Below are 25,030 nucleotides of genomic sequence, written 5' to 3'. Positions count from 1 at the left end.
TCAGACAGATGTCAATCATTTGGGTGAAGGACATGGTCATTGAGGGCAAATGGCAAGTTCCACTTGGCAGTGAAAAACAAAGCATCAACAGCTTTTTGATGCTATCCTCACCCGCTGTAACTGCCTTAGCAACTTTGTGCATAGTCCATAATATTAATCAGTTAATAAAAAATTAAAAAAAATAAGAATTTCTGTGTGCTTTGGGTAAATCTAGACCCATTTGAAGAACCTTAATAGCACCTTAACATAATCTGTCATTCCTGCAGAAATGTTTAAAATCTGATTATTTCTGTAAAAGCCAAATATAGTTCAGTTTAAGTAATTTCAGCTGTTTGAAACTAGTGAAATATCTACTTTAAACCACTTTCCAAACACTTTAAACTGGTCTACTCTGTTCTTGTTGTACTACCATTTACAACCCATACAAGACCAGTTAATTTTTAAAAAGCAGATTAAAGTTTCTATCAGTATTGTGTCTACCTACAAATCTCTCCCATGTTTTTTTTTAATTAATCATAAAGCAAAGATACCACAAAACTGATGAAAATTTTCTCAATATAAACAAAATAAATAGTTTTTTTTTTTTACAAATAAAGGGTCCTCAGATGACTTATTTTAGGTGAATGTTTGGCTGAAATCCTCAGACAATATGTCATAGTCACTGCGGAGCAAGTTAGCATGAAGTAAAAGAATAAAGATCAAATTAACATTTTAAAAAACAGGCCTCCTTTACTGTCTCTGTGGAAAATACAACCCAAAATCAAGCTAATACATGTTCTTTCACCCTGGGGAGTATCTATCAACCACTAAATGCAGATAATGGTGTTTTGTTTGATGCCCTCTGTTAACAAGAGCTATTAGCATGCTAGCTGACAGCTTACATAATTAGAAAAAAAGTGTTTATGTATATTTGTTTATTTTGCTTGATCAAAAACATTCTGTTCTCTGCAAAATTGATTTTAGGTATGGTCTTTTGTTGCCTTATACAGGAAAGAATCTACAAATCTAATTTTACACACTATATTTCTAGGCTTTTCCAAAGTATGTGAATATATACCCTGTAAAATGCAGTGACCGAATGAATGCATAGACCAACAAGGCAGGCACTGCTAATCTATCCCTATTAGTTGGAGATACCCAATAAGTATGGTCTATATGCTGCATTCAAAACCCTCAGAAGTTTGACAATTAAAACCTCTAGCTTTGGGGAAAAATGCCTTGAACGCTACGTTGAATGGGAATTTTCGTTCAGAACCTCATGAGGAAATTGAGCCAACCTGTTAATGTTATAGCCATGGCGACCCCCTTTGCAACTGCTGAGACAACGTTACTAATGTTGAAAATGCACCTTTAAATGATTTTTTTTAGCAAGACATTACTGCTATATGTAATATATTCACATTTTATGTACAATTAATAAGAAAAATACATTTTATTTACGGGCACCTTTCAAAGTTACTTTACAACACATAATTTAAAACATACATTAAAATAGCAGCAATTAAAAAAACATTACACAAATATACAAGACTGTACAGAGGATCAGAGTGAGTATGTATTACGAAAGAGATGTGCTTTGAGAGTCCAGAGACCAGAACAAGGGAAGTGACTTAGTGTTGCGGAGGTCAGGAGGGAGTGAGTTCCAAAGCTGGAATGCTCTGCACCCCATGGCAATGAGGCAGACAGATGGAACAGTGAGATGGATGGAGGAGGAAGATCAGAGTAAGCAGGCAGGTGTAGTAAGCTGAATTAGGTAGGACAGATAAAGAGGGCAAGGTTGTGAATGACTTTGAATGGTGTGGAAAAAATAAAGCAAAAAATAATTTTCCACACACATTTATTCAAAACACAGCAAACGATAATAAACAACTGTTTTGACACTTTATAAAGGTATTTTGAGGTATTGTGTGAAAGACTGTACAACAAAAAGGTTCAAACAATAAACACAAATGCACATTTTGAACAATATATATTGTCCATTGATATGGTAAACAGTGCTTTACGCAGAGAAAGCAACAGAGTTATCCAGCAACATTCACATGCAAACTAGTGGAGCAATCCTGATAGTTACACACTCTTTGTTTGAGCACATGAGATTGTCATCAGAGGCTCTCCGTCTGCTCCTGCTTTCACTGATCGCTGTGCGTAATGGCGCAGGGTGCACTGAGTATGTACTAATAGTATGTACTCATTGGAGCACCCAGGGGGCTATTCAAATGGGCCAACTAGTAACATATCACTCCTGAAAACAATCTTTGGTTTATCACGTGAGGTAAATCTGCCCTACGATTGGATTTTGGAAAATCATGTGACGGTGAACCAATTATGATTGGACACTCACATTGCGCACGTCATCACACAGCTTCTACGAGGAGTACAAAGATGGCCGATGGCTGGCTCAAAAGTCCGCGGAGTTAATTTTTCAGCAAACAAAAAAGGTAAGTTTCTATCTCATATCATTAAAAAGTTATTTATAATTTAGTAAAGCTTGGTCTTCGCCGTCATACGAGGTCTGTTAGAAAAGTATCCAACGTTTTTTTTTTTCAAAAACCTGATGGATTTGAATCACGTGTGCTTGCATGAGCCAACCTTGAACCTTCGTGCGCATGCGTGAATTTTTTCACGCCTGTCGGTTACGTCTTTTGCTTGTAAGCAGCCTCATCCACAATTTCTCGGATAGTCACACGACTGAAAAGCCACTGAAAGCCGTCTCAATCTTCCAAATGGTGGAAGAGCTGGGCATGTCACAACATGTCCTGTGAGGTTTCAACACGAAGGTGCTTTTGTTCCGCCATCAGCTTAGTGCCGATAAATTTCGCCGCCACTCTTTTCATGACAAAATCTTCTGTCACAGTGGAATGTGCCGAAAAAGTGCTGATGTCCACCTCTTCCGCAATTTCTCAGATAGCCACACGAGGGTCCCACATCACCACAGCATTCACTTTGGAAATGATCTGGTCATTTCAGCATGTTGATGGCCGCCCGGAGTGCGGCGCGCTCTCTACCACTGTGCAGCCGTCTTTAAACCGGTTGTACCACTCCTAAATCTGTGTGATGCCCATAGGATCATCACAGAAAGCCATCTGAATAATCCGAATGGTTTCCACCTGGCTGTCGCCCAGTTTCTGGCAAAATCTGATGCAGTCGTGCTGCTCCAGTCGGTCCGCCATTTTCCTTGCAATGAAAATCCGCCGAGAGCACAACACACATCCTCACACAAAGGCTGCTTACAAGCAAATGACGCAACCGACAGGCGTGAAAAAGTTCGCGCATGCGCACGAAGGTTCAAGGTTGGCTCATGCAAGCACACGTGATTCAAATCCACCAGGTTTTTGAAAAAAATAAAAAGGTTGGATACTTTTCTAATAGACCTCGTATACAATGGTGCCGACCCCAGAGGATTAATATTAAAAGACAGTAGCATGTAGTCCAAAAAAAGGGACATGATCTGCTTTACAGTCAGAATGGGAGATACCAGTGCAACAGACCAAGTCTAATATATGTCCTTGAGGCAGAGTTGGAAAGTTGATGAATTGCAAAAACCCAAAGCTGTCTAAACAGGATGTAAAACCTTTGGTGACTGGATTACTGATACTGTCAAAGTGTATCTTGAAATCACCCAGAAGCTTTATATTTGAAGATAGTGAGGAGAGATGAGTCAAAAATGCAGAACATTCAGCGACAAAGTCTTTGTTAGGTTTGGGTGGACGATACACTATAGCCACAATTGTTGGAACAGATCCGGATAACTGGGAGACCATTGACTTGAAAGTGTTGAACGCCAGATTGGATGCAGGTGAGACTTTCTTGTGGTAAAGCCTAGCGAGACCTCCTGCCTGGACAGAGTTGCATTGTTTAGACATGTAAACAAACCCAGGAGGGCATGAAGATATTTGGCTCTTGCCATGTTTCATTTATACACAAAAAGTCAAATTTACAGTTGTCAAGGAGATCTTGGACAAGATGTCCCTTGCTCGTAAATGAGTGGATGTTCAGAAGCCCAAAGCTAACGGTGTTGTCATGATTGCAAGAAGTGCTTGCCAGCCTAGCAGGGCTAGCTAGCATGCTGCGGTCAGCAACCCAGTTTCGAAGAGCACGTTGAGACATGGACCAAATTGACTTTATGGGTTTGGAGCTGTCCAAGCGGAAATTCTAACAGGACCCTCGGTGGTTATATCTGTGGCGGAGTAGAGCAGCGATGTCCGTGTAAAAATAAAGCAGTGCAGGTGGAAGTGGAGCTTAAAGAGCTCGGTAGACGAGCACTGGATTAACCCCAACATCAGCCACTAGATGAGCAATTGGAGAGACCAGGTTAGCACAGTCCAGAGAAAAAAAAAATCTATGTCATCATTATGACAAACGGTACCAGTGTAGCGTTGTGTAAAAGTAAAATCCAGTATCTGCACGGAGGCAGCGTTTAAGTCTTTTTGCCAGCACACAGCAAGATCAGTTTCAATGATCTGATGATCCATGACATAAAGCAATATAAAATTCACCGGCGAGCAGCGGCAGCGTAACGTACCAGCGTTCACTCAACTGGAAACTTAGAGTATCCTTTATTTAGTCAAACAATTTAAGTTACCAGCACCACACATCAGCAAAAACGTCTTTGACAATTTCATTTAGCCCAATATATAACGTTAGCCCACACCACAGTACAGCTAGACTAAGTAGTTGATGACTCAAATTACAAAGGTAATCACAGTTTTTCTGGAAGTAGGTGTATGTCAGGTCTTTCCAAATGGCCAAGGGTTCTGAACACAGCAACAATATTATTGTTCCACATAATGTCAAAGGATTAGCTGATTGGTAAACACTCTGGATCACCTTTCTAGCAATTTTAGATGTGAAGTCAAGTCTAGGAGCATTGTGTCAGTGCCATGCTTTACCATATCCACAACACAACAAAACTACCCTGGGTCCTGCACGGCAACCACCCACACAGATAACAGGTCCATTCCCACATCTCTAAAATAGCCTTCTATCTGCTGCTGCCAGGTGAAACGGGGGTGTCCCCTTGGCCTTCTCTAGCCAATGGGGTCCTCAACACTCCTCATCTTAGTAATCTTATGTAATCGCTTCTTTCACACAGTCATTCCAGCGGTAACAAAGATCTAGGTTGTGGAAAGATCCAAAAAAATCTGTTGTTGCTTCGTTTTTTAACAGTATTTGACCTTTGACAATTCTGATCCAATAGTTAATCTTCGGGGAAAAACTCCCCCAAAGAATATTACTACCAAATCTGGTGAAAATTTACTGACCGATTTCCAAGTTATTTTATACGTACACAGACAGACACACAAGTGATTACAATACCTGGCTGCACCACAAGCCTCACAAGGTAACTGATGCTCTCATCTATAATATATAAATGCTATAACATCAACTCATAAATAAAAGGGTGTATAATGATGACAAACTGCTGAAATTTATAATTTAGCAATACAGGTTAAATAATACTACAATTTCACTCTATAAATATTGGAGTGCCAACTTCTTCGTCGGGTCCATTAGTACAAAGAACCACACAGCAAGCAATATTCATTTATTCATTCATTTTCTATATTTGATTATTCTAAATAAGGGTCATGGAGGAGGGGCTGGAGCCTATCACAGGGCCGGAGCCATGTTATCTCAGATAATTATAATAAAATTATCAAAAAGGACAAGCACATTCAAGTCCACAGCAGCTAGCTGTCTCTGGCAGTGACGCCCAGGAGTCAGCACATGCTAGCTGTCACTCAGTGCTTAATTATTCATAACTTTATGGCATAAAACAGTTTAAATGAATGAGTTATAGAAAAATGTATCCCCTGTATAGTTTTTATTAATGGGGCAACTACCTGTGAGACCAAAACAGTTTTAACCAGACTGTAAACATGGTTACCTCCCCTGTAAATTTGGACATTTTAACATGGGCCTCTTTGACAACTGACTTGCTTTTAGAGCCCACCTCAAGTGATCATTCAAGGAATTGCAGGTCTTGGCACTTCCATGTCGGCTTCATTCTTCAGCATTGGAGGTCGACAGACTGTATAGATTCAGAAACTCGCATCCCTTTATCAGCTAAATCCAAACTTCTCAGGATGTGGTGACCTGATGGGGATCTGCACATGAAGGCAGCAACGGGGAGGAAATGAGAACAGATGTGAGACCCAACGCCCTCACTTCCCTCGTTGCGATGCTCGTCACAAGATTCACATCACAAGATTCACATCTTACGTGCGCACGGATGTGAGGGAGGATTTCAGCTTTTCAGACTTCTTTTGTGTAACTGTGCAGCTTTAACCAGATGCTCGTATTGCTTTAGCAGAGGGAATACCAGATGGTTTACTTCACCGTCTCCACACTGAAGCACGGAGCACAGGAGATAAATCACTGTCTGCCGTCTGCCACAGACGGAGGTGGAAAAACTGACTTAAGATTCTTGGGTGCACGGCTGAAGCCTTATTGCACCGTGAGGAAGCGCAGTGACGACACACGTCTGATCGCCGTTATCTCTCATTTGCAGGTTGCGCTTTATCTCATACTCCTCTTTAAAATTCCTCACGCTTATTTGCTTTGCAGTCGACGCGCCAAACGTAACGTTATTTCCTGCTTGTTTCATCTTTTCCTACGTTTGAGCTTTTTCCTCGTTTTCTGGCCTGATCGGACGGCTGACATATTCCAAAAAGGAATATCATGAAACCATCTCCTTTCTGCCAACATTGACCTCTGCTGAGGTCAATCCAGCATCAACAGGAAAGTACGTCTCGGCTGTGCCACATTTTCCACCAGTTAGCCGAGGCGCTGTGCCTCTTAGGTAATGATAGGAATCAATCCAAAGATGCACAGTTTCGTCATCAGAGCACCCGATGACCCATTTACTCAACACGAGTTACAAGGATCTTTTTGTTCAACTCAGAGCACTAAACTCCACTAAAGGATTCAATCAATCTTAAATTAATAAATGCAGGTTTTGTGCTGAATTCATGATGATGAACTGTGGCAACAATACCTACAAGAGTGCTCTGAGAGCACATCCCCACTGGAATACTGCTTTGGTGATACATTATGATAATATTTCAAGGACTAGTACCAATTGTCATGAAATTCATCCTAAATACGTATGTGAGGAGTTGATTTCAGACTAGGGCCATAACTCTGCCAAAATGTGTCAATCTTTTACAATATTACAATATGCGTATTATCAACCTATAACAAAAATTTGTACCAAGTTGAATGAAATTCCAACTAAAAGTGTGAGAGGAGTTGATTTCAGAATGCAGGCACCAACTCACAAAACTGCCAGTATGTAGGTTTGTTAATCAAGGGCCATAACTCTGCCAAAATGTGTCAATCTTTTACAATATTACAATATGCGTATTATCAACCTACAACAAAATTTTGTACCAAGTTGAATGAAATTCCAACTAAAAGTGTAAGAGGAGTTGATTTCAGAATGCAGGCACCAACTCACGAAACTGCCAGCATCAAGGTTTGTTAATCAAGGGCCATAACTCTGCCAAAATGTGTCAATCGTTTACAATATTACAATATGCGTATTATCAACCTATAACAAAAATTGGTACCACGTTCCGTGAAATTCCAACTAAAAGTGTGAGAGAAGCTGATTTCAGAATGCAGGCACCAGCTCATGAAACTGCCAGTGTCAAGGTTTGTTAATCAAGGGCCATAACTCTGCCAAAATGTGTCAATCGTTTACAATATTACAATATGCGTATTATCAACCTATAACAAAAATGTGTACCAAGTTGAATGAAATTCCAACTAAAAATGTGAGAGGAGTTGATTTCAGAATGCAAGCACCAACTCACAAAACTGCCAGTATCTAGGTTTGTTAATCAAGGGCCATAACTCTGCCAAAATGTGTCAATCATTTATAATATTACAAAATGCGTATTATCAACTTATAACAAAAATTGGTACCACGTTCCGTGAAATTCCAACTAAAAGTGTGAGAGAAGCTGATTTCAGAATGCAAGCACTCAAACTCCATAACTCTGGTAAAAGTAGCCCAACTCAAATTATATTAAAATATGCATATTACCAACCTATAGCAAGGATTTGTACCAGGTTTCACAAAATTCCTCCTAAAAGTGTTAGCTGAGTTGATTTCATAAAACTTATACACCAAACTACATTTCTTCGAAAGGAGACGACTAATAAAGAACTTTGAACTTTGATACCCTCTTTGTAATCAGACAGACAGACGGATGGAAATTACCACAACATAATCCCCCTTCAGGCCTTCGGCCAGCGGTGGATACATATGGGAAAAAGTTAGAAACCAAAAATGGTTGTAAGGTGGTATGTCTGTACCTCATAATGAGCATGGGATAATTTGGTTTCTTTCCTTTTTGGTAAATTTGTTGATCTGCCTGTTTTCTTCTCTCTGTTGGTGGGTTGGTTGCTTGTCAAGAGGATTGCAGTAAAGAGTACTCTTTTTTTTTTCTTTCAGTTGTGCCAATTTTTAAAAAAATCTGTAATTTCTTTTAAAAAATATAGTATCAATAAGCAATATTTGAAAAACAAAACCGTAATTGCACAGGTTCCCAGATGTTTCAGGAGGTTTTACTGAAGCCTGAAGCACACAGAGCAGGTAGCTCAGTGGAGAAGGAGCTGGCCTGCCAATATGTAGACCTCTGTTTGAATCCCACTCATGCTACCTGTCTGTGTGCTTGGACAAGACATTTAATCTGCATTGTCCCAGTCTACCCAGCTGTAAATGGGTTCCGGTCATGGCTGTCGAAGTAACCTGCATAAGATTGGTGTCAGGGTCATGGAGATTCATCGTCATTCATCTGCTTCATACTACGGAATCCAGAGATAAGCACTGGCACCAAGGGGCACCGAGGGGCCTCAGGGCCTATCCTGTAAAATCTAGTAAGTGCGTTCATCCCTTCCAGCGTGTACAACACAATAACTCAAAAAACAATAAATGCTATCATCTCAAAAGTTTAAAAAATAAAGTAATATAATCAGGATAATTAACCCTCTGGGGTTCGAGGGCATTTTTTGGACAGTTCACTCACCTGGCATAAATGGTTTATTATTGCTGTTAACAGCTCTCCCTGCATCCCACAATCTTGTTTTATGTCTCTTTTTTCCCAGGACAACCTGTGCTTTCATAATATATATGCTTTTGTTGTGTTTTATAAGTGTAATGAAGGTTTACAATCAGAAATAAGAAAGGAAAAAGGAAAGCGGAAATAATTTTCACACACATTTTTTCAAAACACACAGCAAACTATAATAAACAACAGTGTTGACTCATTATAAAGGTAATTTGAGGTCTTGTGTGAAAGACGGTACAACTAAAAGGTTCAAACAATAAACACAAATGCACATTTTGAACAATATATACAAAATGGTCTATGCATTTTGTTTGTCTTATCTCAAAGCAATTTCTGTCTGCTTTTACACAAAGGTTACATCACAAACTTCTGCTGTGTTTTGGACTGTTCTGTGCTGCTCCTCAGGCAGCTTTCATTCACACTTTGGCCCACTTTGGCTCCTTACAGTCTGAGGAGCCGCCCTCCCCCTCACTCCATTGATATGGTAAACAATGCTTTACACTGAGAAAGCAACATAGTTATCCAGTAACATTCACATGCAAACTAGTGGAGTAATCCTGAGATAGTTACACACTCTTTGTTTGCGCACATGAGACTGTCATCAGAGGCTCTCCGTCTGGTTTCACTGATCGCTGTGCGTAATTGGAGACCAATAGTATGTACTCATTGGAGCACCCAGGGGGCTAGTCAAACGGGCCTACTAGTAACACATCACTCCTAAAAACTATCTTTGGCTTTTCACGTGGGGTAAATCTGGCCTACAATTGGATTTTGGAAAACTATGTGACGGTGAACTAATTCCGACACTCACATTGCACACATCATCACACAGCTTCTATGAGGAGTACAAAGATGGCCGATGGCTGGCTCGAAAGTCTGTGGAGTTAACTTTTCAGCAACAAAAAAGTAAGTTTCTATCTCATATCATTAAAAAGTTATTTATAATTTATTAAAGCTTGGTCTTAGCCATCGTATATGATGGAGTTGGCCCCAGAGGTTTAAACATTAACTTTGATGCACCAGTTCAAGACAACAACAAAAAAGCAACTTTGTTTTGCTTAAGTAATATGCCACAGTGGTTAGCACTGTTGCCTCACAGGTCCTGGGATCAAATCCCACCTGGTCCTTGCTGTGTGGCATTTGTGTGTTCTCCTCAGTGTTGACATGCAGGTTGGGCGAACTGGAAACTTTAAATTGACCCTGAGTAAGACTGTGAATGTATTTGTCTTGATGTGGCTTTGTGAATCCACCAGGATCCTGGATGGTATGCAAAGGGACTGGTCACTACCTCCAAAACACTATGGATCCACCTGGATTCTGGATGGTACACAATGGGACTGGTCACCACCTCCAAAACACTATGGAACCACCTGGATCCTGGATGGTATGCAATGGGACTCGTCACCACCTCCAAAACATGATGGATCCACCTGGATCCTGGATGGTATGCAAAGGGACTGGTCACTACCTCCATAACACTATGGATCCACGTGGATCCTGGATGGTACGCAATGGGACTGGTCACCACCTCCAAAACACTACGGAGCCACTTGGATCGTGGATGGTAAACACTCAGACAGATAACCAGTCCATCCTCATCTCTCAAAGCTAACCATCTATCTGCCACTGCCAGGCGAAGTGGAGGCATTCCCTTGGCCTTCTTCTGTAACTGAGGTCCTCAACATGCTGGATCATGCCCAGAGAAACATGCCACATAGCCAAATGTAGCTGACCTTTCATCACAACACAAGTCTCCCTAAGTCACCATTTGATTTACACAAAATCACCCAAGAATCCTCCAAAGAGACCTCGCATAAAAGACATCTAACTGTCACCTTTGTCACTGGTCACCACCCTTATGTGGTTTCAAATTGGGTAAGTGTTTTTATAGCGACTGGAACGCCAATCCTGCCACCAAGATCTACAAAAATTAGTCTATTACATTTGAGCAATCTTGGCGACATCAAGCAAACAAGCCAATCAACCAACCAACGTGGGTGAAATTATAACCTCCTTGGCATCGGTAATAATTCACCAATTAATTCTTACAAGCTTGCAGTTCTTTGTCATTGCCTCTGTTGCTGCAAAAAACTTCATTAAGCCTTCATTAAACCACATAGCTCTGTTAAATAAGCAAATGCTGCATGCTTCAATGAAGCTGTTCCATTTCTCTGCCCCCGCTAATGTCATCACCTAATAAAATTAAAAACAGAATGCGTCTGACTGCGCTGAAGCTTCTAGACTGACCAGAAGTCCTCGTATTTCCCCTATTTGGGGAAAAAAAAAAATGCTTACACTCAGTATTTCTCCAGCCCAGGCTGTGGCTAGGCTAAGACCGGGGAAGGGGGGGAACAGGGTTGGAAAGGATGAGTCATACACGGCTTTCCATGCTCAATGATTATAATACCCCTGTACAGAGCAAAGCACTGTTTCCCAGCCGGAGTGAATACTCGACCTGTGAGCCTGGACCAGACCTCTCGCTCTGCCATGCGCTACATGCTTCAACAAAGCATACTGTTAAAAAATCAAACACACGAGTGGAATTTGCATCATGAGTTGTCACATCCAACTTTGACATCACTCATTTTCTCATGGCAAAATTCCAAACACAACCGCTTCCATTTTGTTCCTGTTCGCCTGTCAGGAACACATCATTCCTCCCACAACTTGGGCGTTAAAGGGACATTTCTTCGTAATCATTTGAGCAATAAAAACATCTGCAGATTGCAGTGTTGGGCCCTGTGACATTGCTTTTGTTTGGCAACAGCGCAAGAACAATGTCGTAGGGATGAAAACGAGGATTTGCAGATGCTGTGTTGTAGTGTGTGTGTGTGTGTGTGTGTGTGTGTGTGTGTGTGTGTGTGTGTGTGTGTGTGTGTGTGTGTGTGTGTGTGTGTGTGTGTGTGTGTGTGTGTGTGTGTGTGTGTGTGTGTTTAAATGAGTGATACTGTTCTTGACAGAGACGTCCAACATGCTGCTCCAGGTATTTTCTGAATGATCCATATCACTCCTGATGGATTTCTGGCACTCTGATGTTATAATCCGAGTTCGCCAGCTGTCTTAAGCCTCTTTGCGTTGGAATCCTGAACTTGTCTAAACATTATGAAATGTGAGAACACAAATGTCCAAATCAGTGAGACCGGGCATTAGACAGACTTTAACCTGCCAGCTCCCTCATACAAAGTCCATGACATGTCCAATTGAGCCCTTGTGGGAAAATCGTCAGTCACTGAGCGGAACGCTCAAGGGGTGTGTTCATGAAAATTCAGTAAGGTATATCTTCTATTATACATTCCGAATCATCACCGGTCATCTAAGAATCTAAAAAAGTTGGTTTAGTTTAGTCCTGGGGGGGGGGGGGGGGGGTGCAAAGGTAGTGGTTGTAGCTCCCCTAGTATCGTCTACCTAGTCTGTAGACTTGTTGTAAAACTAAATTATAGCTAGTAGACTAAGCTATAAATCTGGTTATGTTATTACAGAAACAGAAGTTATGGTGTAATATGTTTTAGGTTTCTATCTAAAGTTCGCCCTGCTAGCTAGGTTATGGATTGCTACTATAGGAAGACAAATTCCATACTCTACTTGCTTTCTAATGGAAACCCCAAACTTAGATAGTATCTACTAATATCTATTAAAGAACCCTTTAAACTGAAGAACCATTAAAAATCTCCACCATGTAAAATAAAAGCGTAAATCTTGAAAGCAGGCTAACTATAGCCAGATGAGCTACTGTTAATTTAGCCGTAAACTAGCATATCATGATATTTCTTTCATGCGACTGACTAGCGTGAACAACGTATTATCATGACGCATCTCATATGAAAAGTTAAGCCCAATGTTTTATAGATATTCCTACAACAACAGCTGAACAGACAAAGAAGAAGAAGAAGTTCAGTACAATGAACAGATGTACTGCCACTTTAATTGATAACGTTTTATTGTACTGTGCAACTATTTGCATATTAAATTATTATAATTAATAATAATATTGCTGTTGATATTGTCGCTATTTTGGATCACACTCCGCATCTCCAGAAAACAATATTAAAACAATAAAACTTATTTTCCAGAGTATAACTCGCACCTGTCAAAAAAAAAAAAAAATCATATGAAAGTTGCTCGGGAGTAAAAATCATACCTTTTTGTCAGCATTTTTGTGCACTGTTGTAGTGTACCTTTATGATTTACTGGCATTTATTATTAGAGTTTATTTTCTTTAGTGTTTTTGACTGGGAAAGCCCTACATAAAAGTTAGTAGTTTTTTTTATTATTAAAAATATCAAATTATTATTTTTTTTTTCTTTTTTGTGACAGCAGGTGCCTGATGTTTAAAATGAACCATTTCAGGTCTAAATTTGTGGGAGAACTTTGGGAACATTTAACATTAATCCCCAAACATATGTAACTAAAAATGATACATAAAAAGTGACCACATTAAGACAACTGAGTACACTGTTTTTTATTGTTATTATTGTTCAGTACAATGAACAGATGTACTGTCACTTTAACTGATAATGTTTTATTTTACTGTGCAACTATTTGCATATTAAATTATTATTATTATTAATAATAATAGCAATATTGTTGTTGATATTGTCACTATTTTGGATCACACTGAGCATCTCCAGAAAACAATGTTAAAGCAATAAAACTTATTTTCCAGAGTATAACTTGCACCTGTCAAAAAAAAAAAAAAAAAAAAGCCTCTTCAAGAGGAAAAAATCATGTGTAAGTTGCTTGGGAGTAAAAATCACACCCTTTTTTTTTTTTTTAGCATTTTTGTGCATTGTTGTAGCGTACCTTTATGATTTACTGGCATTTATTATTAGTTTATTTTGTATAATGCTTTTGACTGGGAAAGCCCTACATAAAAGTTAGTAATTTTTTTATTAAGAATAGGAAATTATTTTCTGTATTTTTTTTTTTTTTTTTGTATAAAAGTCACACCACAGTAGACATCACAGGGCCTTCCAAACTAGCTAAAAAACAAAAACTTGCAACTTATTCTTAGGAAGATACGGTAACCACAATACCAATGCCAACCATCACTTACAATATTTCTACTAGATTTCTTTCTACACTTTCATATAAAGCATTTGTAACCCCAACAAACTCAACAAAGTGACCTGTGTGTGTATAGAGCTCTACTGGCCAGTTTAAAACATCTATACTACTTGGCTATTAACTTGTCTGGAAAGAAATAGACATTACACAGTCTGGACAAAATAATGCACCATTTGTGTGAAACAAAGGATCTGCTTAACTCCGCCGTGAGGTCAAAACCTTGTTGTGCATATTTTGTTTTATCTGCCAAGTTGTTAACAGGCATTAGAGCTGATTTACAGAGTGTTTTCCACAATGCCTGCATTTACAGGCTGAAGTGGCACATGCACTTACAGGGTCACTGCATCTCTGCACAGTCCAGCAACATCACATTCATCCCATAGCTCCACGGCAAAAGCCACAAACACAAAACCACCACTTTTCTCAGCAGAATGGATATCACGTTAGCACTGGTGAGTAGAATCCAGTGGACTCTCGCAGTAAAATTCATTGTAGCTTGTGTTTAATAAACTATTACTGAATCAGAGTAAGTAATGACAGTCTGTTCATGATGACTTCCAGCTTGGTTATGACACAAAAGTATGTCTGTGCATATCTTGCACAACATGAAAAAGCTAATTTGAGAGGTTATGATTATACCCAAGTTTTAGATGTAAACCACATGTGCTCAATGATGCAAAGGTTGTAACAATTATGACTTTGTCTTTTGATTCCATCAAGAAAACAGGCTTAATACCAACTAAGAAAAAAAAAAAAACTAAGGGATCTTACAGTTGCACTATCGGCTCTATCACTGGCCGGGACAGAGAACTACAGTCCGAACAGATGCAATCATCCCTATAAAGTTTTCTTACTGGCTTGAAAAAAAGAACATTGTGCCTCATGACACAATGCAAAAATGATGTCCATGAATACTCTTTGAAAAGCTGCTCAAATGCAAAGTGATTGCAAATGAAAAACAGCTGAGGACCAGATGTATTCAACCTTAACCCTTGGCATAAAGTTAACCCGCTTTAACAAAAAGAACCCTTTAATAACCCCATATACATATGGAAACCTGCCTGACACACTACAGGCAATGGCATTTCACAAAGTTGGTTATTAGGCCACACAAGCAATTTTATTTGAAATAGTCTCTAAAACCAGCAGAAAATAGTGTACTTTCTTTTGAAAAATGTAACTTTCCCCCCCAAGTTTCCCGTTCCACCAAGAATGGGATGAAAACATCTGGAAGGCATTTTTTCTGGCTTTTGGGAGGGCTTAGCAGACAGCACAATGGAGCTTATTAAATCCAGATGCCAAGGAGCATAGAGGAAAAAGCCAGGCTTTCTTTAAACCGTGCATATTGCCTCGATACATAGAACACTGCATCATCATCGTATTTGCTGTCTTTCAATACCGATGTCAATTAACATCAGTAATATTGACAAGAATCCCGCCGTGTTTTCATTCATGCAAAGCATGCAAAGAATGTAACTGCAGCATTTTTGATGATTGGAGTTCTGGTCCAGTACATAACTCAGTCATGGATTGCAGTTGCACCAAAAAAAAACTATGTATGAAAACCAATCAACACATGGAAAAAAGTGAGTCACAACTGATTTTTCTCAGCCTTCTGAAACGGGTCATTGGTTGAGGAAGATTAAAAACTACTCAACAAAAGAAAGAGGAAAATCTGTTGAAGAAGTCCAGATCATGAGGTGCAGATCACAAAACTACAAAAAACAGTGATGTTGGACATGAACCCACAGTATTGTGGGTTCATGTCCAACCTCACCAACTGAATCTTGAAAGTCGACTCCACCCATTACCTATGTCAGCTTCTAATCTAATTCCACCTCTTGATGTAACATTGTCCATGAGTGTGTTTCAAGAGGCATGTATACTGTACATGAGTGTTTTAGCCAGAAAAGTGCCCCTTTACCTTCTGCTGTGACCTTTAAGACCAGGGGCATTTGATTGCGCTACAGGACTTTTCTTCCTACCTCAAGAATGGTTTTCTCCAGGCACTGAAACTGTAAAGCTTTCACCGATGGTGATCTGGAAGTCCTAACCATCACCCCTGAACTCTGACCCCGCTCTTCTCATTCCTGACATTCAGTTATTACCGCTTTGCACAAAGCTTTAGAGTGGGGTATCCTCAATAATCCCAGGACAAGATGATCTCCCTGATAAATGATCCAAAGACATTTCAGTAGTTTATTAAAAAGTATGAACTTCAACTAGAGGGGAAAAAAAGAAGAAATGACCTGAATGCAATTCAGTATTTACTAATTTACTCTTAGCTACACCAAATGCTCAAATCATGGTTCAACAATAATATTTTGAGCTAATAAGCTAATTGCTAATTAGCTAGTGACTCTTTATCAACTTGTGTTTTGGAGGCTTAGCGTACAGGTATAACCCTAAACATTTGGCAAACTCTTCAGAGTATTTCAGGAGTTTACAAACAAGCATTTTGTCAAATGTGAAACTTAGGCTAAGCTAGCAGGGGTACCGTCAGAATCAACACATCAACATGGTGGGTTTTGGTTATAAATAAACTACAGTGCTCTTGTTCAGTCTTTTAAAAGTGCTGTACAATTGTGTATGAAACTTGTGCTCTTTTCTAATAGTGTTAAAATATCTATTGTACATTTTGATATGTTTATTTTATTATTCATTTTATTGTTTCACATTCTGTATTGTATCGGCAGAAAAATTAATACCATGATTCCGTGCACTCCAATACAGTAGGTGGCAGCATGCACCTCTAAAGCAGGATTGTGATTCACTGTGAAACACAAAGAAGAACTTTTTTTTTTTATTAATTTGCGTTAAATTTATTTTCATAGTGTGGCTGACAAAGGGACCAAGGCAAGCACCATAAAGCAGTGATTCGTAATGGATTTAATTGTTCAAGTGTCTACAAAACTATGTCATCTTTTAGAAGTCACAAGCATTAAATAGATGACTTCAGGGTCCAATGATACTTTGCACACATGGAGTGGTTCAGGGACACTAACATGGCGTTGCACAGAGATTTGTTGTTTCCTCACTGTTATCGAGAAATTAAAGATCTTCTTGAATGGGAATATCAATGGCGTGATTAGTCATGGGATTTGAAAAAAATAATGAATTCATTCATTTATTTAAAAATCTATGTATACATTAATTTGTTTGAATACCTTCAGTGGCGACATTTCATGCTGGTTTGCATTTCTTTTTTCACGTGTGTGACAAGCACAGATGCCATTTTCATTATTTATAACCAGCAAGTGGAAACGGAACCACTCCAAGCACACAGGTGATGATGGAACCATGAAACACTCTATTCGCCCTATTGCGATATCCCATAATCCCTTGCACACCAGAGAGTCGCTGCAATCAAAACAACATGGAGAAACCAAACCACATGACAACAATTGTTAATGAACATTATACTACTGAAATGTAATTTTTGTATGTGTTTTATTAACATTTATAAGAGACTGCATGCATGAGACCCTGGAAACTTGCTAAAACAAATATTACAAATATTCCGTGTCTGCTACCTTCAGCCTGTGTGGAACTTAATAAACGCAAACTGAATTTCAGACATCTTACATATATATTTCTCTGGAACAAACAGCACAAACAGTGTTGTAAAGGACAATAAACAGGGTGTTAAAGAGCAAACTTCACTTTCCACCGCAATGACATGAACAGGAAGTGATCGCGGATCACGGCAATTCCCACTGTAAATAACGGTGAAATCACTCGAGCTTCTTGTATGTTTACATAAAACAAACACAATAACGTCTAAAAACTCAGATAATATATTCACAAGAGTTTTACCTTGCGATGCTATTGCCACTGTCCATGTGCAACGGTTAAATTGCATCTTTATCTGAGTGTCTCGATGCACTTCTTCTCAATATACTTGACATTTGGAAGTGAAAGCCACCTCTCTGAGATTTTGCAGGATTTGAAACCTCAAAAAGGCAAATAGGGCAATACTAATGGCTAATGACAGCATGACTAAATGGGTCTTTTTTGAGCATTTTAATAGAAATATCTGTAATAATATGGCTTGTTATCTCTGAAGCATAATGCTGCAGTTGTTGCATCAAGTGAGGTGATGGCTTATACGTATACCCAGAAGGCCATTACGCCGAATACTCCGCCTTCACTGCAGACACACCTGCCAGTTTGAGAAGACACTCCGATGGGTGTATACGTTATATTATCAGTTATCAAGATGTTCACCAATGAATATGGCTTTTTACACCCTGCAGAAAACCATACACCCCGAGGCATCATGCTGTGGGGATGGTGCCTTGTTTCCTCCAAACATGATGCCTGGCATTCAATCAAAGACTTCAATTTTTATATATACACACATCATTGGTAAAACTTGGATGTTGTACGCTTGTTTCTATCACTCACTCAACTCTTTCCTGTTCCACATGTATCAGGTATCTTGTTTCAGGAAGTGTACCAGTGCATCTGAGAATCCTTTCCCAGACTACAGTTGGTCTCTCTGGGTTCTCAGGGTTGATTAAATATATTATGCAGCATCAAAGTAGACTAACTTCTATCCAAACCGGTACTAAATCCAACTCACTTCCTCTCATCATGATAGTGTCCCAAATATGGATCAAATCATAGTTACTTAAGTTGTGTTCATCAATTTATAGGCAACATGAAATAAACACACTGCAATGGTAAATTCCTTTATGTGCTCTTTTGAGTCTATAAAAAATGTCATTTACATCAGGTTTTCACCCATTTAATGATTTTCCACTAATTACATTATTGTCGTACACTCATTCACACCAACCACACATCTGTGGACAATTGTGCACTGTTTGCTAAGGTAAGCAGATGGAAAAGGCCACGTGTTGGCCTCAGAGATGTGTGACAGTCTCATCAAGCAGACCACCAACCATGGACGGTGCTAATAATACATACAGGCCAGACCCAAGCCCGAGTACCTCAATTCCGAATACCTTCTGAACACCCCAAGAACACTAAACTTAAAAATCCCTTTTACCACTGTGATGGTGTGTTAATTCTGCAAGTATAGCTGCACAATTTTTGATTACTATTGAGACTCTATACAGGCAGGACTAAGATGCATCAGGATAATTTGTTAAAGTTTGTTTTAAGGTCTCCGGAAACTGTGCACATTGGTAAGCACAAGTTCCAAGCTTGGTGTATCAGCATTTTATGGAATATAATATTTGAAATTACCCATAGTTGAAAGAAAATATATAAATCAGAGCTACTCAATTTTAGCAATCACAGTTATTTTGGTCAAAATTTAAGTAACAATTATTTAACATCCTGCATTTCATGAACTTTGGAGATTAATGAAGCTCAAACAAGCAACCCCATCTGGTACTTACTTACTAAGCAAGCTAAGGCTAGCAGGCTAACTTTGGTCTGAGGGTTTAACACATATGTTTGTTAGCTGGGCAGTGGCTTTCATAAGGGATGGCTTGGATACATCTATTAAAAACTATAACCGCCATACTGCCTCATCATCCATGTACATACACAAAGCTCCTGATATAAGTGCTAATGGTGCTAACATACAAGTTGTACTAAAATTTCACTCAATGGAATACTGTAACACTGAGGTTTTTTTAGATGGTCCATTAGTACAATTAATTGTACACAAAACCCCAAATATTTCAAATAAAATGCTCAGAAGCAGCAAGCAGCCACCTGCTAGCCTAGCAGAGAACACTGCTAGCAAGAAAAGTTGATCTGTCTCACCACAATATCAATGTGTGCAAAACTGTGTTTTCTGAGAGTGTACCACAACTTTCTGAAAAAAAAAAATTCAATAATGCCAAAAAAGCAAGTTTTTTTCTTCAAAATTAACCTCAGTGACTTAGTTCTATTTATGCCAGTAAATATTGAGATCCTTTGGCCTAATGGAAATGCGCTCACACAAATATAACATGTAAACCATTTCCAGTGTTCAAACATTAGTTTACACTAAATCCAATAACACTGAATTTTAAAATTCTTCCTAACTGAGGCTACACTAAATTTCTTAACTTTCGGTTAATTTGTTGGTCTTTATTTAGCTTTTTCTACTATTTATTTTGTGTACTCTTCATTGATCTTTCTTCACTTGCTGTGTTAGCATACTTTAGCTAGTTTCATTGAGCTTTTATTTAGTCAGCATTTTTGTAACCATCATTAGAAGTTGTTTTGATTGTTTTCCACTTGCATAGCATTCATTAGCTAGAATTCTTACGCTTTTCTTTGGTTAGCTTTTTGTAGCAAGCTTTATTTAACATTTCTTCTTCAGCGAGTGTAGCTTCTATAATCTAGCTTGTCTTGTGCTAGCATTCTTCTTTCTTATTATTTATTTCTTCTTTAATTACTTAATCTTTCAACTTCTTATTTATTGCTACTTTGCTTCCATTTATTCTTCCTTGTTTCCTTAAACTTGTTAGAGCTTCAGCTTTGTTTTCACCTCTCAGCTTTCCATCATAAATGGACTGTGGCTAAAGGAACGCAAATAGAATAGATCTAGTTTATGTTTGTAGAAATTTCAGCAGCGTAATATTATTTTTTCATCCACTCAGAGTGAGGATGGATCCTTCACAAAGAACAGCTCAAGACAGGAAAAAGCTAAACAAATTTGAACTTTGATGCAGTGTCACTGTGAAGCATGTTGCATTTTTTTTTTCTTTTGACATGTGACATAATGACCATTTTCGCTAATGTAGCCTTGTTGGGATTTAGGCCACTTGCATGTGTAGACCAAAATTTGCCTGCTGGAACAGAGATCGGACCAGATCTGATTTTTTTTTTTTTTTTCACTGTCCTGGATCAGTTTCTACGGCTCAAGATGTGATTGATATACCTGTTCACTGCTGACATAACTACTTTAAGAACTCAGATCAGATACATGCCATTTGAAAGCATGAACGTGTGTTGTCCCAGATTAAAAGGAAAAACAAAATCAGATTTAGCATAAAGTCAGACTCGGGTCACTTCAGCCTTTAATGTGAACGTAGCCTCAGGCGGCTCCACCCTGACACTGAGGAAGAGCTATGGCCCCGCCCTCTTATGAAAATTCTCATCCTCCACATCACTTTTGAAATTTTTGAAAAATAGGTGGAAAAAAAGTTTAACATTTTTGAACATTGTGAACATAAAAAACAACCAAATTAGAACTTTTTTTAAAATGGGCTTTGCACCATTATTTTGGTGACATAAAGTGTCTGTGCTTTTTATGTCCATCAAATAAACCCTTTTAGTTTCCCCTTCAAGAAAAAACAAGTCCCACAGAGTGCCCACAGCAGAGTGAATCCATGAAAGCACCAATAAAGGCACAAAGATGAGTTTTGGAGGAGGGGCGGGCGCAGTGGGAACCACTTTCCAAAAAGAAAAAAAAAAATCTCTAAAAGTGCATCTTACCTGAACTTGCTTGCGTTATGACAAAAAGCAAAATCACTGCTAAAGTGATTTGGGCGTCCCTTATCCTCCGTTTAACTTTCCATCTTATATGGGTATCCATGACCGCCAGAGACGCGTCCACGCCGAGTGGATTCACTTTTCAACTTGGAGCGACTAATTGGACTCACAGCGACTCGTGGTGAGGACACACTAGAAAAAGGGGCGAAAGTCCCAGACAGAGAAAGGGGAAAAGGGGGTCGTGCGGTTAATTCTCAGGCAGCCATAGGGGCTTGTTCGAGGCTCCCTCCAGCTGGCTGACGGATGGATGGATGGATCCCTCTCTCTCTCCTGTGCGCTCCTCTCTGCGCGTCTGAGCCCTCCTGCGCCGCTGCGCTCTTGCCCCCTATGTCGCTCTCTCTCTCTCTCTTTCTCTCTCTCCTTACAGGACCCCCCTCTCCCTCCCCTCACTTCAAGTCCAAAAAAATGTTTCTCCCCCCAACACGGACTGTCACTCAGTCCGCGGACAGGAGCCACGTCAAATCACGGGAGTCCATGCGTAAAGGCCGGCCCCGTTACTGGCCTGGGGGCGGGAGGAAAAGTTGAGGAAAAGTGAAACGCCTACAAGTCGTGTGTGTGTGTGTGTGTGTGTGTGTGTGTGTGTGTGTGTGTGTGTGTGTGTGTGTGTGTGTGTGTGTGTGTGTGTGTGTGTGTGTGTGTGTGTGTGTGTGTGTGTGTCGAGTTCCCAATTTCTGGAATAGAGGATTAGCGCTTTAAAGCAAACTTCTTTTGAAACCAAAAAAGTTAAGAGGTGTGTTGACGTGATATTTTGGATCAGTCTGATAATGTGCCAAAATTACTGGATTGGATATTGAAGAAGTAATTAAAACAAAAAAATCTGGCTGGTATTCCAATGCACCGTGGATGCAGTCTTGATGCATGATGCATTTGATATTTTTCGTGTTCCATTCTTACCTGCTCGTGGTTACACCTGTGCAGTACCAACCCAGTCTCACGGCAGTTTGTGGTCGCATTACGAAAAGTACATTAATCTATTAATCTTTCCATTGCATGAATGGAAAACATTCACTATTTGTTTTATATGACACCTAGAAAGCTCGCAAGGGAGGTCGGAGACACGGAATCGGAGTTTTCCTTGTTCAAGGTTTTCGTGACAGGGGCACAGTTTCATTTTGTGCTGGGGGGTATGGGGGGATTATGGTTAGGTTTAGGGGAGGGGACACACATATGGTTAATGTTAGAGTTAAGAGAAGGGGGAGGATTATAAATAGCGAAATGAAACAACCGTGTCACGAAAACAGGGCGCTTTCGTGACGGGGGCACGAAAAAAAAAACGTGAGACTGGACTGACAGTACAAGAGTGCCGCCCAGACACAGGTAGTTCGTAGTCCAATCACTTTGGGCAGAAAGTTGTGGGCTTTTTTGTCTAAATTTAACTGAAGCACTCCAAAGCAACAAGATGCCAAATGGAAGTTGTCTGTGAGTATTTATTGGAGTTCCGGAGGATTAGAGGATTGAGCGCACTGAAGTTTCTCTGTGAATTTTCAGACCTTTTGTCTGACTTAGTGCTTAGCTCAGATAAGATAATTATAGTGGGCGATTTTAACATCCACACAGATGCTGAGAATGACAGCCTCAACACTGCATTTAATCTATTATTAGACTCAATTGGCTTTTCTCAAAATGTAAATGAGTCCACCCACCACTTTAATCATATCTTAGATCTTGTTCTGACTTATGGTATGGAAATTGAAGACTTAACAGTATTCCCTGAAAACTCCCTTCTGTCTGATCATTTCTTAATAACATTTACATTTACTCTGATGGACTACCCAGCAGTGGGGAATAAGTTTCATTACACTAGAAGTCTTTCAGAAAGCGCTGTAACTAGGTTTAAGGATATGATTCCTTCTTTATGTTCTCTAATGCCATATACCAACACAGTGCAGAGTAGCTACCTAAACTCTGTAAGTGAGATAGAGTATCTCGTCAATAGTTTTACATCCTCATTGAAGACAACTTTGGATGCTGTAGCTCCTCTGAAAAAGAGAGCTTTAAATTAGAAATGCCTGACTCCGTGGTATAACTCACAAACTCGCAGCTTAAAGCAGATAACCCATAAATTGGAGAGGAAATGGCGTCTCACTAATTTAGAAGATCTTCACTTAGCCTGGAAAAAGAGTCTGTTGCTCTATAAAAAAGCCCTCCGTAAAGCTAGCACATCGTACTACTCATCACTAATTGAAGAAAATAAGAACAACCCCAGGTTTCTTTTCAGCACTGTAGCCAGGCTGACAAAGAGTCAGAGCTCTATTGAGCCGAGTATTCCTTTAAGATTAACTAGTAATGACTTCATGACTTTCTTTGCTAATAAAATTTTAACTATTAGAGAAAAAAATACTCATAACCATCCCAAAGATGTATTGTTATCTTTGGCTGCTTTCAGTGATGCCGGTATTTGGTTAGACTATTTCTCTCAGATTGTTCTGTCTGAGTTATTTTCATTAGTTACTTCATCCAAACCATCAACATGTCTATTAGACCCCATTCCTACCAGGCTACTCAAGGAAGCCCTACCATTATTTAATGCTTCGATCTTAAATATGATCAATCTATCTTTATTAGTTGGCTATGTACCACAGGCTTTTAAGGTGGCAGTAATTAAACCATTACTTAAAAAGCCATCACTTGACCCAGCTATCTTAGCTAATTATAGGCCAATCTCCAACCTTCCTTTTCTTTCAAAAATTCTTGAAAGGGTAGTTGTAAAACAGCTAACTGATCATCTGCAGAGGAATGGTCTATTTGAAGAGTTTCAGTCAGGTTTTAGAATTCATCATAGTACAGAAACAGTATTAGTGAAGGTTACAAATGATCTTCGTATGGCCTCAGACAGTGGACTCATCTCTGTGCTTGTTCTGTTAGACCTCAGTGCTGCTTTTGATACTGTTGACCATAAAATTTTATTACAGAGATTAGAGCATGCCATAGGTATTAAAGGCACTGCGCTGCGGTGGTTTGAATCATATTTATCTAATAGATTACAATTTGTTCATGTAAATGGGGAATCTTCTTCACAGACTAAGGTTAATTATGGAGTTCCACAAGGTTCTGTGCTAGGACCAATTTTATTCACTTTATACATGCTTCCCTTAGGCAGTATTATTAGACGGCATTGCTTAAATTTTCATTGTTACGCAGATGATACCTAGCTTTATCTATCCATGAAGCCAGAGGACACACACCAATTAGCTAAACTGCAGGATTGTCTTACAGACATAAAGACATGGATGACCTCTAATTTCCTGCTTTTAAACTCAGATAAAACTGAAGTTATTGTACTTGGCCCCACAAATCTTAGAAACATGGTGTCTAACCAGATCCTTACTCTGGATGGCATTACCCTGACCTCTAGTAATACTGTGAGGAATCTTGGAGTCATTTTTGATCAGGATATGTCATTCAAAGCGCATATTAAACAAATATGT

At 39.3% G+C, this 25,030-nt stretch overlaps 1 protein-coding gene across 1 annotated transcript in view; it reads right to left on the bottom strand.

Annotated features, from left to right (window-relative positions):
• Window positions 1-21,950, bottom strand: part of col5a1 (procollagen, type V, alpha 1) — a 247,044-nt gene extending 225,094 nt beyond the window's left edge. The window contains exon 1 of the mRNA XM_034192658.1: window positions 21,546-21,950. Coding sequence (XP_034048549.1) covers window positions 21,546-21,645 — 100 coding nt within the window. The 5' untranslated portion in view covers window positions 21,646-21,950. The remainder of the gene's footprint in view (window positions 1-21,545) is intronic.
• Window positions 21,951-25,030: the final 3,080 nt, after the last annotated feature.

Source organism: Thalassophryne amazonica, chromosome 17 (assembly GCF_902500255.1).
Source record: "Thalassophryne amazonica chromosome 17, fThaAma1.1, whole genome shotgun sequence".
Taxonomy (NCBI): Eukaryota; Metazoa; Chordata; class Actinopteri; order Batrachoidiformes; family Batrachoididae; genus Thalassophryne; species Thalassophryne amazonica.
Note: the sequence above shows the minus strand (reverse complement) of the source record. Positions and strands in the feature narration are given on the sequence as shown.